Source organism: Leptonychotes weddellii, chromosome 4, assembly GCF_054177405.1.
Source record: "Leptonychotes weddellii isolate Sample4059 chromosome 4, ASM5417740v2, whole genome shotgun sequence".
NCBI classification, from domain to species: domain Eukaryota; kingdom Metazoa; phylum Chordata; class Mammalia; order Carnivora; family Phocidae; genus Leptonychotes; species Leptonychotes weddellii.
Genome location: NC_138372.1, coordinates 166,915,268 through 166,931,119, shown reverse-complemented (window position 1 = coordinate 166,931,119; position 15,852 = coordinate 166,915,268). Strand labels below are relative to the sequence as shown.

The 15,852-nt window shown below is 49.1% G+C and overlaps 1 protein-coding gene across 1 annotated transcript in view; it reads left to right on the top strand.

Annotated features, from left to right (window-relative positions):
• LOC115937954 (collagen alpha-1(XXII) chain-like) overlaps positions 1-15,852 on the top strand; it is a 96,345-nt gene that overhangs the window by 71,538 nt on the left and 8,955 nt on the right. The window contains exons 16-21 of the mRNA XM_081816805.1: positions 840-893; positions 2,933-2,977; positions 7,224-7,268; positions 7,545-7,574; positions 7,800-7,853; positions 12,147-12,200. Of these exons, the coding sequence (XP_081672931.1) occupies positions 840-893; positions 2,933-2,977; positions 7,224-7,268; positions 7,545-7,574; positions 7,800-7,853; positions 12,147-12,200 (282 nt within the window). The remainder of the gene's footprint in view (positions 1-839; positions 894-2,932; positions 2,978-7,223; positions 7,269-7,544; positions 7,575-7,799; positions 7,854-12,146; positions 12,201-15,852) is intronic.

Here is a 15,852-nt window from a genome sequence, read left to right as displayed (position 1 = left end):
GGAGTCTTCTTTCTCCACCAACCGAGTTCTTAGGGCCCAGTGGGGAGAAGAACACCACTGGGAACACTGGACAAGGACACTAGCCATGAGAGGACCACACCAACATCTATAGGCTTTGGCTCAAGAAAACAGAGCTGGGCTGGGAGGAAGATGGCGGCATCTACTACCCATCTGTTATAAGCAGGTGTTTTAGATAGGGTATCTCATTCCTTCGTCCCAGGTGTCTTCCCAGGAAGGGATTATCATCATCCCCATGACACATGGTCAACAGAAACAGGCTCAGGTGAAGTAACTTGTCCAAGATTATAGAGCTAAGAGAGACAAGCCCAGCTCTGAACACAAGCAGATGGATGGGTGGGCATTGGTGGGATGTGTGGATGGTTGTTTACTGTTGGCCAGCAATTAACTTTTCATTCCAAGCACTTGGAGTGTAGCGGATGTTATACATATCCAGTGGATGAATGAACGATGAGTAAATATGCTCACGGTTTTATGAACTGTGTTACAAACCCCACATGTCCATTATTTTGTTTGACCCCATGAGATGAAGAGATGGCTTGGTTCAGAGAGACTGCATGGCCTGGCCTTGGTCACAGATTTGGGAAAGGCAAAGCAGATTTAGGAATCTGGTTTCTCTGACCTTTGATGTATGAGCATTGAGCCATAGTACACATAAATTCTAGGCTGTTTTGTGTGTGTGTTTGGCTCCCCCGGTATCCAAAGATGCCAGGTAGAGAGTAAAGGTCAGCACGCTTGGACATTAGCGGCCTTGCGTTCCGTGGCTCTGACCACAAGGATGCCCATTTGTCTTCATCTCTTCATTTTCTTTCTCTTGCCAGGGGGAGCGAGGCCCGGATGGATTCCCCGGGAAGCATGGGGAGACAGGAGAGCAGGTAAGGGGGCATTGGGTCTGGTGGGCTCAGCTTTACTGGAGGACAGGAGCCTGACAGAGCTCTGTAGGGCCTGATTGCCTTGATCTCTGGCTCAGCTGGAGGCTCCGGGAGGCCTAAGGACCAGACCTCCCCTTACACCAGGGTGTGGGGATCACAGAGAACACACCTCTTTCAATCCATTCCATGGATGACGTGCACGTGTTCAAAGTGATGTGTTCATTGCAGGTTCTTCTGCAAGCGTAAAAGATTACAAACAACCCAGAAGCTCATAAGTAAGGAGCTAGTCGAACAAATCAGGGTGTGGAGTTACAGGGAAATAACACGAGGCCGTGGAAATTGATGAAACTCCTAATGCACTGACAGGGCTGTTCTGTAAGCTATGTGGTTGAATGGAAAGTCCAGTACAAGCATAGAATGGTGTGGAAAATGGCATCTAGGACTCACGGGGACACGCACTCTCTATGGGAGGATGCTCAGGAAGCTGATAACCTGCTTGCTTCATTCCTTGCCTCTGTAAGAGGCCCCTCAGGGTCTGGCCGATGGGACCAGAAAAGGATTTTTACGCACATACATTTTGAACCATGGGAATGTGTTATCCATGAGAGTAACTACATCTAAATATTTAAATGGCTAAAACTAAATAAAACCTAAAATTCTACATCTGCTTGAAGACAGTTGGGAAAATACTTGTGTTGTATAACTTAATACGTTAATATATCAGTCAATTCGTACATTCATATTAGTAGCTTATAGATAAAGTAAGTATATTAATTATACTTGATATATAAGCTCATTATAATATATTGATTTCATTATATTAATATAAATTACATTTATGGATAATCCCATCACTCCAAAATAACGTCTTGATTTATATTTATTGACACTTAACAAATTGGACTAATACCTTTTTAGGTCTTAGCCCCTTCCCTTAACATGGTGTCAGAAACATACAACCGTTTTCTTAACTATTCACCAGGGACGGGACTCAGATGACCACTTAGTGTTCTGTGGTGTGACTCGCCATCATATATTCATATTAATTGCACGCTGTCCCCGCGCCAGGGCTGAGTCCTGACACTGGAAGTCCCCACGTGGTGAAAGCCCAGAAGGCAGGGGACGGCAGCGGGCATGGAGCCAGCGCGTAGTAAGATACTGATGGTGTGGACGCAGCAGGGCAGGGGCGTGGAGAAGCAGAGGAACAGCGAGCGTCACGGAGGGTCACGGAGGGTCTCCTCCTGTGAGGGGACGTTGGGTCTGTTCTGATCGTGGCTGTTTACAGGAAGAAAGGAAGGGAGAGAGCTCGTGTGTGCATCCCTGAGCACACCTGTGCCTTTAGGATGAATTCCTGAGAAAGTCACTTGTCAACGGGATGAGTGTTCGTTGTCCCACTGCTTTGCTCTTCGTCCTCGTACAAGGAGACTCACAGGAGGCCCCCAGGGTGTGGTGGCTCGGGGCGCCTCCTCACTTCCGTTCCAGTGGGAGCTTTCCCTGCCTGGCTCTCCACTGGGACCCCCGTGGAAGGCTGCCCAGTGGGAACCTTGAGGAGGATCCGGGCTCATCGTCAGCATTTCCTACTCGAGCCCTCCGGGTCCTGGGTTTTTCCTGCAGCACTAACTGATCCTGGTCCAGAGTCCAGGCAGCCCTGTCCCTCCTCCCTCGGCCCTGGGGACCTCGCTGGTCCTCAGCACCCTCTGAGGAGTCCACGGGACACCCAGCGGGTTGTGGGTGCCTGCTTCCTGCCTCTCACCAGGAATCTTTCCTGACACATCCCTCGTATCCCTCGTATCCCTCGAAGAACAGTCCTTGTCCCTCAGAGTGGGTGCCCCACACCGCAGTACCGGCTTGAGTCCAGAGGGGACCACAAGAGATGTGGCATTTGGGAGTCACTGGGAAAGAGTTTTCCAGCAATAAGCACTGTCCGGAAGTGTGGTCTGTCCATCTGAGGCAATGGCAAATTACAGCTTTGGAGCTGCATGGCCCCGACCTCTTCCTTCTCCACTCACTGCCACTGACAGTCCTCCCTTTCCTTCCTCCAGGGGAGACCTGGCCTTCCTGGCGTGGCAGGACCCCAGGGAGAGAAGGTAAGCCAGGCCTGGGGCAAGAAGGGGTCTGGGCTCTGGGCAAGTGGGTACCTGGGGCGCCAGGGCAAAGTGAGGGGCCCAGGAACAAAGTGCAGACAGAGGTGATGAGCTGGGCCTCAGGAACTCGTCTCCCAAGAAATTTCTGGTTATTTTATTTAAATTTTGTTTTTCTACTTTGAGGAATAAAAACCCATTTAAAAACAAAACAAAACAAAATCCCTGTTATATAATATCCAGACATATTAAAATATTATGCTACTTAAATTGCCTTTTGGACTAAGGCAGGCTGTGAATAAATACCAAACAAAATCTTACCGACTCCTCCTCCTCTTCCTCCATTTCTCCTCTGTTCTCTGCAGCATTTTAAAAAATGTGGTTTTTTTTTTTACCAGAATCATAATTCTGAAAATGTACTAGATCTTTCATAAACGGAATAAAGATTGCATCTCATCATACTGGCCATCTCCTTTAGAACATTCTCTCAAGAAGGCTTAACTCAATAAATTCGCTGCTTAGAATTTCTGTATCTCAGTGGAAAAAAACGCATGTGAAGAGTCTTGGCAAATTGTGAAGTGCTCTGAAAATGTATGTGAAGATAATAGCCTTCCAGAGCATTCCGGGTGGCAGAGAAAACTAAGAAGGTATGGTGTGTCCTGGGTTCTAAGAGGAGGACCAGAGCACAAGTTCCAGATTCTTCAACAGGTCCCTAGGAAGGACATCGGGCATTGGGTTTGTGAATATCTGGGGAGAGGAGGGAGAGGAGGAGGAATCCAGGTAAACTAAGGCAGGTACAGCCCAGGGAGCATCACTTGGACTCAGGGTCACTCTGCAGAGCTCAAGCGAAGGTCACTGCCTGACGCGAACTAGTCCCAGCAATGGTGGAGAATAAAGGAGGAGAGAAAGACTGCTCTGCTCTTTACAGAAGCAGACGGAGTAGGTGTTATAAATAAATAAATAAACCCATAGGCTAAAGAACCGTCACCTGCAGAGTGGTGGCCGGAAGGACACTGATGTCTTCCCAACTTGCTCACTTGGGCTTCAGTTCTGAGTCAAATTATTCTCTTTCCCAAGTATTTTTAGATTTGAGATTTATATTGTTATATTATCTTGGCATCGGGATTTTAATATATTCTCACGGTTCCTTGACAGGGGATGCTAAATTCTAAAATAAGTAGTTTATTTCAAGTTACTAAGAGGGAACGATCCTTGAAGTTTGGATGTAGGTGACTTCTGCTGTTGCCCGTGTGTGTGTGTGTGTGTGTGTGTGTGTGTGTGTGAGAGAGAGAGAGAGAGGCAGGGGGGAATCCCAACCTTCCACCTCATTTGTAGATGTTTTTGGACCCCACAGTTTGGGCAATAGCTGAGTTAGTGCTTATTATGACAAACGATGCAGAAGTGCTAGGACAAGGTCATGGGGTCATGGTAGTATTTGGGTCATTCATTGGAAGGACCAGGAAACCAGGGATGCTCAGGTGATCAATGCGTCTCAGCACATTCTAAGTGAACATCATGGAGACAAATCTCAGATGTTTTACAATCTGAGGAAGTCGTCAGAACCACAGAGCTGGTCTTTTCTACCCCCTCACTCTACAGATGAGAGAATGGAGGCCCAGAAAAGTAGGGTGTCTTGTTTGAGACCCCAGAGTGGCCTCGCAGCAAGACTTGCAGATCCGCCTGCCCACACAGCGGTTCACCGTAGATCTCCGTGTCAGGGAGGCAGTGTTCATGCCAAGCCAAGACTCCGTGCTTGGTGTCGGTTATCTGTTGGCTCATGACAATCTTCCTGAAACTTAAAAGTGTAAAGCAACGATCACGTGGTCTCGTGCAGTCTCTGAAGGCTAGGATCTAGGTACGTGGTGTACACACTGTTGGGTTGTCCTGGTCCAGGGTATTCCGTGCGAGACTGTGGACGGGCTGCCAGCCAGGCTGTGATGAGCTGAAGAATCCGCTTCCAGGCTCACACACATGATTGTCAGGCCTAGGCTCCTCGATGGCTGCTGGCCAGAGGCTTTGATTCCTCATATTACATGGCCTCTCCGTAGGGCTGCACAGAAAAGGGGATGTTGCCTCCCCTGGAGTGAGTGGTGAGTGACCTGAGGTTGGGAGGGGAGGGGGCCCCATATGGAAGCGACCGTCATGTTCATAACCTCATCTTGGAGGCCACGCAGCATCCCTTCTGCTGTATGCTGTTGGTCGCAGAGCCTAGCACCAGTACCTGGTGGGAGGTCCCCACAAGGAGGCGGGGGCCACTGGGGGCCATCTGGGGGGCTGACTACCACAACAGCTAAGAGGACCGTTGCAAAAATGCGTCACTTACATCATTTTGACCTTGAACAAGTTACTACTCATCCCCATGCTTTAGTCCCCTTGTCTCTAAGATGAGAAAGAGTATCAGAGGGGACAAGCTTGACTCTAAGTCCTTCGAACAAGGCCAAACAGATGGAAAGGCTACAGTATCTATTAGCTACCTGCACACAGTTATTCTGGATGAGCTACAGGATCTTAGCCTTCCTTAAGAGTGATTTCGTGTGTCAGGACTTCGGCTCTCCTATTCTGTAAATGACCTGAGCAAATGAGAAAGCCCGTATTGGTTAATTTCATAACTGTCATTGAAAATTCACCTTTGTGGTATAAAAATGATGATGAGTACAACAATAAACACAGCAAAAGTAAATGTGGTAGTGAGACATAGTAGAAATAAAGAAAAAGGGAGGCAGTCATGAATCCCAAAAGATTCATGGTGCACCCACGTACAACTAATTATCTCTCCTTCATACCCGTTTATATAATATAAAATAAGATAGCCACACAAAAATTACAGTAGAGCTCAGAACGGCTTCTAACAATCATATTACCAAAATATTAATAAGGTTTGTGGGAGCATAGGGAAAATGTAATCCTGCTTGGGGGGGAGCTGAGAGATGTTTATGGAGAAATGGAGAGATGAGCCAGCCGGGGTCTGAGGGCTTGGAGATGGATGGTCATGTGTATATCTGGAGAGGATATACAATGGTACAAAATGCTGTGTGTGAGCACGTGCGTGTGTGCATGTGTGTGTGTGGTGCCATGGAGAGAAAAAACTAGAATGGAAAGGTGTTTCTGAGACAGGACGTGTTACTGTATGTGAGAGACAAAGAGGAAGGGAGAACGAGGAAGGGTGACACTCATTAACTCTCCCTTCCCCTCCATTTTGTTGTGCAGCCAAAACCACTCTAAAATAAAGTCTATTAAAAGAACATTTAATTGGGATCTTAGAAAAACTCCTGGTGCTAGGTAAACAGATGTTTTTCCAAGTCTTGGGCAGCCAGTGGGGACCGTGGGGTGGTTCAGTATCAGGAAAAACCTGGCCTGTCCATATAATAGGACCTCGAATGTAGCGCAGGACAACATGCGTGTCTGGAGCCACTCATTCTGACACCGCTGCCCTGGGATTTAAGAGATGCTTTCGTATTTCTCCAGTGACTCTGTCATTCTTTGCCAGCTTATTCAACGCTAGTCTTTTCATGCTTCCCCATGCTCCCTGAGCTAGCCTCGAGGGAAAATGACAAGTGTTGTCCCCAAGCCACGTGTAGGGACATTGGCTGCAAGTGGGGCCCTGGTTTAGCTATGGGGTGCGAGAATAAGAACAATGAAGAGTTTTCTATTGCACAGTGGACGAATGTGCCCCATGTAGAACCAAGATGTAGCTCACACCCTGGAAATCTGATGCACCCATAGACATCATGGGCCGGGTGACCTGGACACAAAGCAAGTCTTTTGTACATCCTAACTTAGTGAAGATGGATGGGAGTGATTTGTGTGTGACTTATTTGATAAACACTGAATGCTGACCACGTGCTGAACCAGGGACTTGGCGCAAAGGATGCTCCATAAGATGTAATGATCTCTCTGGCCGGGTCCAATGCGGTGCCTGGTGCAAGCAGGTGCTCACGGAGTAGTGGACCAAGAGCTGCTCTTGAGCAGGAAATGGCTCTGAGAGCACCAACCAGATCTAGGCCCTGATCCAGCACCAAAGAGAAAATAAGGTCCCTGTGATCTTGACACAGACATAAGAATTAGACTCAGAAAGTCTGAGAAAATCAGGAGGCGGGAGGGAGATCCAGCATGGCAGCCGCATGAGGCGGAGCGCAGAGGAGGAAGTGGTCCAATGGGCTTGTGTGGATAGTCAGGGGCCTCAGAGGGTTGGGGACCAGCAGAGGAAGGTGGCAGAAGGTACGCCATCGAAATGTTTGTCATTTCTGCACAGGGTGACGTGGGGCCTGCAGGACCTCCTGGTGTACCGGGCTCCGTGGTAAGTGCGCACGCATTCCCAGAGGGGGTGGAAACATAGACCTTACACTGATGGGATTGCGTATTTGGAAGAGTCCTTGCCTCTAAAAATGGGGAGGTACTCCTCCGACCATATGAGGTGGATATAAGGCTTTCAACACTAAAAGTGGGATAAAATCAGAGAAAAGTCAGGAATTGCTGCATTACAGCGTGCTGTGTGAATACCCTTGATGGAGCTGCGGGGAATGACTGTTGAGAAAACACCACCACTTTTGCTGACACGTGGTTTATCCCACAGGTGCAGAGAGAGGGCCTGAAGGGCGAGCAGGTAAGAGGAATACAGCTCCTCCCCAAGTGGGGCTTCAGGTGGGAGCAGGGACAGAAAGGTCAGGCCATGGGGTTGAAGCTGCTTGTGGAGCTCAGATGGAGCTCCCCACTCTGTATCTCTGGGTCCCTTTTGGGAACTCCGGATGTAGACTCTGAGTCAGCAAAGAGTCATGAATCATGGGGAAAGGGGAGCTGTGTCTAATGCAGGTTTGGCTTCTGTTACCAGGGAGCTCCGGGACCACGGGGTCACCAGGGCCTACCTGGGCCACCAGGAGCTCCGGTAAGTCACCCCCCCAGGCTGGGGTCTGCTCTGAACACCTCAAGGTCTGGAAAACAGTGGTTTTCCCCTGCTGAGCTCTGTGGTATTGCAGGAGCTGGTCCCGTCCCCTGGGGTGCAAGGTGCTGATGTTGCTATCACTCATGGGAGCAAGCTGAGCCCTGTCAAGTGAAATTGCCATTAGGCAGTTCCCAAGCGTGGAGCTGGACTTGAAACCCAGCAAGCCCACCTTCACAGCCCCCGGTCCTAAACAGGCTGTGAGTGGGGTTTCTGATAGGCAGTCTGGTGTTTTAGGTTCCATTTTCTTTCTTCCTTTTTTTTTTTAAGTAGGCTCCAGTCCCAATGTGGGGCTTAAACTCACAACCCCGAGATTAAGAGTCAGAGGCTCTACCGACTGAGCCATGCTGGCACCCCCCTAGTTTCCTTGTAGATAAAACGGAGTCAGGGCATTGGATGTCGCAGTGGTAGGCGAGTCTTTTCCAGTGCATGTTGCTTCCCCCATGTCTCTGATTCAAACTGGTTTCGCAGTGGCTGGGGAAGCTTCAGCCTTTGGGTTCTCCACTGTAATGAATTTAGGGATATGTAAATAACCATTTGGGAAGAGGCCTTTCAAAGGACTCTGATCATTCTGTGATAGGAGTTCAGATACCAAGGATAATTAATGAGCATAGAGTAAATTCCACAGGTCAGTGATCTCACCATGCTCCTCCTAGAAACATGATCCCCCTTTCGAGTGACTGTATTTATCTAAGGAAATAAGACAAGTCTTACTTTGAAATGTCCATAAATCAAATTTATATGAAGCCGTCAGGGCCCATCCCTCATTAGGATAAGTGTGTATGGTTTTTTGGGGGGTAAAACTGGAAGAAATCTAGCGGACGTTTAAGCCCAGTATAATTAAAGCAATTTCATACCAAAAAGTTCAGGTCAAAAGAGCTGCCTTTTGTCTCTGTAACTTTGCATGTCTTGTTTAATCTCCCAAGCTTTGATTTCCAGAGCTCCTCACCATTATGATAACCGTTGGGAGATTTACAGTAGAAATGGCAGGTAGCTGGGGCGCCTGGGTGGCTCAGTTGGTTGAGCGACTGCCTTCGGCTCAGGTCGTGATCCTGGAGTCCCGGGATCGAGTCCTGCATCGGGCTCCCTGCTCAGCAGGGAGTCTGCTTCTCTCTCTGACCCTCCCCCATCTCATGTTCTCTGTCTCTCATTCTCTCTCTCGCAAATACATAAAATCTTTAAAAAAAAAAAAAAAAGAAATGGCAGGTAGCTCAGTATGCTCTCGTGCTTGGATCTCAATGCATACGTGCATATATATTGCAGATCGAAAACTGGCAAGTGCTGAAAGTCTGTACGCTAGTGTGTGTATATATATATATATATATATATATATATACACACACACATACACACGCATACATATATATGAAGATCTGTTTATTTACTTCAGAGAGAGAGAGCGTGCGTATGCAGAGGGGAAGGGCCAGAAGGAGGGAGAGACTCTCAAGCAGACTCCCCACTGAGTGCAGAAGCCGACATAGGGCTTGATCTCATGACCCAGAAATCATGACCTGAGCCAAAACCAAGAGTCGGACGCTCAACCAACTGAACCACCCTTATACTATAGGGTGGGTGTTATTATGTGCAAACATATGCATATTAAATCTGCAAGGGTGAAGGCGTTCTTTTTGTTTTGCCAATGAGGACCTTGGTGCAAAGATATTGAGTGGATTGTACAAAGTCACACAGCTACTAAGAAGTGAAATTGACCTTTGAACCCAGATGGGTCTGACTGTCAAGCCCGTGAGTGCACAATGCAGCAATACTTCCCCTGAAATGTGTAAAGGAGAATTATTTCCTCCATGGGCCCCCACTAAGGAATAAGAAGCTAACAGTGCCCAGCCCTGCTTGACCCTGAGGCAGCCTTCTTGACCTCTCACTCTGGATTCTCCCCTTTATGCAGATTTTCTTATGATGAATGTGGGGGGGTGGGTGGGACAGAAGGAAGAAACCTTAAACTTTTGTGCCCAAATATTAATGCTGGAGGTAGAGGGATGAAAACACATGGGCTGATCTCCCAGTTGAATGAAGGAGATAGGAAAAAATAACCATGAGTAAGCACTTGCAGGCTCTAGATGATTAATGAGATTCCCTGCGTGTCTCCTTCCTGCGGTGCATCCTGTGGGGCAAGGACAAGGTCTGGAACCTTCAGCACATTCAAACACCAGAGTGCCTCAGCCCTGGAGCTGGCCGATGTTCTGAAGCTCTTCTCCATGCTCGATGCTCTCTCTAGAACGGGGCTTGGAGCAGTACCTGGTGTGGGTGTTGGAATTCCCTTGCAGGGAGCTCAGAAACACAAGAGCCTGCCCCAAGACTTGTGGGAAGGGGGCCCCATCAGGAGAGACCAGGACTGGAAGATTCTGAAGGCCGGGACCAACGTGTCTCCCTTCCCTAAATCGGCAGTTTATCTCATGGTGGGGATTAGTGCATGCTTATGGAGCAGTGGCCCCACCACAGCTGTTCAAGAGGGGCATGGAAGGGGGCGCTGACCGCAGTGTGAGCTCCCAAAGAGCAGCATGGGCGTGGAAGGACGGAGCTCGCAGTTGAGCCCCAACATCCGGTCTCATGTCCCAGTTCTCCCACCAAGTAGCTTTGTGTCTTTGCTGACGTTACTCATTCTCTCTGATCCTCTTGTGCTTTAGTCCTACCCGGAAATCGCCATCACCATCATTGTCGTCATCATCATCGTGCGCATGACTGTGCTGCGCAGGCCGCATGAGCTAACGTGCAAAAAGCAGGGCTTGGTGCAGCCCTGTTAAGCCCCGTACCCATATTAGTTGCCGTGTCTCTCTGTTTTGAATCCCCAGCAGCACCTGGCCCAGGGCCTTCCGCAGAGCGGTTGCTCCCTAAATATTCATTGGATTGAATCAATCAAATCAGTGACTTCTGGGGAGAATGGAAAATTTTGGAGTTTGTGTTCAGCAGTCCCAGAGAGAGGAAAATGTTTCCCCTTCTCCAAATGGAAAACTGCGTGCAGCGTTCTGCATCCAAATGCCAGAGTGGTCCAGGAGGCTTGCGGCTTTCATCTTTCCCCTGAGATGAGACAGGCTCTAGCTGTCTCATCAACGTCTGGTGGAGCCTAATAAAGAAGGGCAAGCTGCTCAGATCAAACGTGAGGTGTCTCCTGATGCTCAAGGAACTTTCACCCACTTACGTAGGGTCTTCCCTCCCCATGTGCCCTGAGCTCATCGGGATAATCCTTGTGAGGAAAGGAGATTTAGGCCTGTAGTTCCTGTGAGTTTTCTGTTCATGTGTGTGTTTCCACGGTGTTCTTAAGAGAGAAGAATTTGGATTTAAGTATAGTCCAGTTACTTCATAGTCATGCAACACTCGGCAATAGTAGCTCCTTGTATGATGATATTTAGTGAAGAAATGGAAGTGCAGAGGGGGAGCTTCTGGCCAGAATTCACCTGGGAAGTTGATGATCGCATCACAGGGCTGAGGGCCTCATTCACCCACTCCCATTGCTCCCCTTCCTCCTCGAGCTCCCATCACGTGGGTGCAAATCAGAGTATGGTCAGGAGGTCTGGGTGGGGGCGTGCTCTGTCTGGGCTCTTGTATCCATTCTCCATGTGGTCCCCACGGCCACTCGGAAAGTAGGTATATCGTCCTGACCTCACAGATGAGCCAACTGAGGTTCACAGATGCCAAGGAACTTGTCTGAGGTCATATAGCAGATATGTGTGTGTGGGAGAGGAGGTCTTGGGGAGTATGTCTTGAATTATCAGGTCAGTAGGACCCCTTCCTACACCAGTGTTCCTTGCTTAATTGAAACTGATCTGTCTTAGACAATTTTGTTTCTTTGTCCAAATGGCCCTATGTTGCATATCACTGTTAGCTGAGTCACATAGCCCAAGCTAGTTCTTGCTGAGCCAGCAACATACAGGAACAGTGGCATTGGGCTTACAGCTGAAGACACTTGGGTTCCAGAGACTTCTGTGCATGCTTTATGCGAGGCACTAATGCAAGGCATTTGACCCCTAACGTGTTCATCTTTAAAGTGTGAATGATGTTGCCTACCTCTTGGTTGCTAAAATCAGGCCAGATAGGTGCCATGTTTTAAAATGTTACAGATTTGAAGGGACAGGGCTTTTTCTCCTCCTGATCTCCCAGTCTCCCCATTAAAACGGGATGGTATTTTCTTATCTAATGAGCATGAGAAGGCAAAGTACGACCTGTAGTGCTGAACTGTGTTGACCATTGTTTCTATTTTTTTTTTCTTTTCTGTTCCTCCTAAAGGGTCTGATGGGTCCTGGAGGCAAGGACGGACCTCCTGGTTTGCAAGGTCTCCGGGTGAGTAACATGTCTTTCTCTTCCAATCCCCAGCTCACCCACACTGGGGCCCCCCATTTCAGCAGCTCAGACAGAGGATGTGGTGCCAGCCTCATGAGCTTGAGAAGAATATTGGAAGCTGATTGAAGGGTTAGATTTAGTTCATCAAACATGGTGGGGGGTCTACTCTGAGTTCAACCTGGAGCTGGGTCTTCAGGACATGGAGATGAGACTGTTGGCTGCGGAGAGTGATGTATATGGAACCCCACAGCCCTGTGTGCTCAGAGCCCCAGCAGAAGGAAGCCCAGTGCTGAGAAAACAGAAGGGGCAGCTGACCTGGCCTGCAAGGCAGCCAGGACTTCTTGACAGAGGTGATAATTGAGCCAAGTCTCCAGGAAAGAATTAAAAATAGGGACAAGGAAAAGGATAGAGAGCTGCCAGTAGGCTCTTAGCTACTTTAAACATCCGTATCATTATTGAATATCATATCTCATGGTATTCCATTTAATTTAACTTATTTAATTTAATTTAATTAAGCACCTTTTTTTAATCCAGATTGTACATACCTTATGCGTTTTATTCACCAGTAAGCACAGCTCCTGACATAGTGTCCTGTAGTTTAAGACAGGGGGATGGAGGAGTACCCCTGGGTTAGGTGCCCTCTTCAGGGTCCCCACAGTGACTGAGACTGACCCCCAACTCTGTGTCCCCCCAGTTCCTAGCATGGTGCCCGGCACAGAGTAGGGACTCAAGTCTACGCATCTCTTACTGGTTCCCATAGACTGTCCAAGGGGGTACCACTGCCCAAGATGGGGTGGGCAGCCCCCAGAGGTGTTCATCAGAGGCCGGGTGACCGTGACAGATGGGTGGAAATGGGGGTCTTGCATCTGGCAGAGGTTGTCCAGCCCCATCTGTGGCCTTTCTAGACCGGAAAGTCTCTAGCTCAGCGACATGGACAGTATTACATATGTGTCCTGGCTTCACTCTGTGTCAGGGGGTTGAACCCACCCTCTGATCACACTTTACATCCTCAATTCTGAAACTGGGGGACCTGCTTTATGACTCAACAGACTCCCACCTGGCCTAGCCCCCCCAGTGAACTTCCTTCCTTGGTTTTCAGACAGTTCTGCACTCTATAACTGTCTTAAACCCTAAAGATTCTAAGAAGAACTTATTTGGAAGGGTAGCTGAGATGTGGAAAGGTGTCGTGATGGAGGGGTTAGGTGGGAAGGTGGGAAGTCACTTATCCCATTAGAAGGACGTGGGTGTGCCACATCCCACTCAGCATCACCAGCCCTGGCCTCAGTTTCCCAGTCAAAGCCAGGTTGCCTTCTCCTCTGTATAATGCAAGGATCTTGGGCTTTGCAGCAGAACGCCTGGGTTTGAAACTTGGCCCCACTTCTGAGCAGCTGTGTGACCCTTCAAGTCACCTAGCCTCTCTGAGTGTGTTTACTCTGTTACAATGGGAAGGCATCACCACCGGCCTGGTTTTTGGGAGAAAACATGCTCAGGATGAGGCTGCACCCTTGGTGAGCAGCAAGACTGGGCAGTGGTCATGAATCCCACTCTCTCAGCATGCTCCCGCACAGTCTTTGAAGAGAAAACAGCAATCTTTGTACATTATGTAATTGATGTTTAGGTGAACCTGAATTCATCTTGTGTTGAGCTGCTGCAAACATTACTTTTCCTAACGTAGAATTAGATGCTGAGTGGAACTCTTGATACAAAGATGACTGCAAAGAGTTGGTTTTTTTTTTAAGTACATTTTTACCTGATTGACTCTTATTAAAAAGGGGGTGAGGACACCTCTTGCTTGGAGCTTGCTTACCGAGGCTCATGCTTCCTTGGCCGTGACTTCTTGGCATCCCAGGGAGTGTCCGTGTTCTCCCCAGGATGGCTTTTGTCATCTCCAGAAACACCTTCTACCCCTCAGAGTAATACCAGCCACCGTGTTCCAAGCTCCACACCAGCCAGGGGCCCTGGGAGTTGGATGTGTGCCCCAGGAATGGAGATTTGAGGGCAAAAACAAGGGGACCCAGAGAAGGAACCAGGGGGGAAGAGAGTGGTACGTATTGAGGTGCTGAGCTCCGCATGCCAGACCTCAGCAGTCCAAGGGAAGTGTTTGTCATCCCCCTTTGCAGAGAGGAAGGGCAGCCTCTGAGAAAACACCACCACCTGCCGCCTCTTGGGGATGCACACCCAGGACTGTGTCCCTCTAAAGCCTGACTTCTTCAGTCCTCCCATGTGTCTGTCCACAAACCTCGTGTCGCGCTCTTAGGATACAGGAGCACTCAGTTAAAAGCTTTGGGAATGTCTGAAGAGATTACTGTCTCAACCGCCAGGAGCTCATAACTGGAGGGACTAGAGAAATAGGGAGGGATAACCCAAATGCTTCAGTGGGGACACCGCGGTGTTGAGCAGGGAGGGGTCTGGGCGGGGGTGGGGGTGCTGGGACAGAGTGGGCGCTGGGGGTAAGGAAGGGGGTGTCTGAGCTGGCCTTGCAGGAGTCAGGGCATTTCAGCAGGAATTGATGGGCACACCGGAGAGGGTGATGCAGACTCAGGAAGTGCCCCCTGGAGAGGACATCCTGCCTCTGGACACTTGCTCCTACTTTCAGCTTTTATCCGCGCTCCCTGTTCTCCAGCTCCGGGGATGCATTGGTATAAGGGACAGGGCCGAGGATGCGGCTTCTCTAGTTGGAGCTCTGTGGGCATCCGTCATCCTAGGGATCCGGCACCAATCCCTCTTCCTTTTCCTTCGACCAGCCCCGCTCCATCCCTGCCCCCTCCCTTCTCCCCTTTCCTCCCCTCCAGAAGGTCATCCATTCAGCAAGTCTTTCCAGGGCATCTGCTGGGTGCTGGGCAGTGCTGTAGGCGAGTGAGATCCCTCAGTGCAGAGATCCCTGCCCCCTGATGTTTACCTCCAGGCAGGCAAGGGAAGAGACACATCACCTTAGCACTTACCTAGTGCAGGAAGGGCCCATGAGAAGGTCAGTTTGGGCAGGCTCTCAGGAGGTGGTGAGCTGGCCAGGCCAGTAGCCGAGGGGGCACGTGCCAGGTGGAGGGGGCAGCTAAGACCCCAGGCTGAGGCCACACAGGCAGGTGTTTGAGCAGAGACCTGCAGCTGGAGCCAGCCAGGGGCCAGCGGGAGGCGGTCAGTCAGAGGAACTGGGTGCCAGGTCATGTCGCTTGCTGGGGGCCATTGTGAGGATGTGGGCTTTTACTGTGAGGAAAATGTGGGGCTACTGGATGTTTTCAGAACTGTTACTATGAGAAAAAAATATACAGAAGTAGAAAGAATAGTAAAATGGACCCTCATATGCCCCACATCCATCTCAGCACTTACCACGTCATTGGCCAACTTGCTTAATTTATGTCCAAGCCCACCTCCAGCCAGCCCTGGTCCTTTTGAAGAGACCCCAAACATCATTACATCATTCTGTCTCGAAGATAAGGAAATGTAAAAGAAATGAAACCATAATACCATCATCCCAACCAAAACTGATGAAAAAGTTTTATCATGTATGCGTTTTTTTTTTTTTATTTTATTTTATTTTTTTTATTCTTATGTTAATCCCCATACATTACATCATTAGTTCTAGATGAAGTGTTCCATGATTCATTGTTCGTGCACAACACCCAGTGCTCCATGCAGAACGTGCCCGCCTCAATAC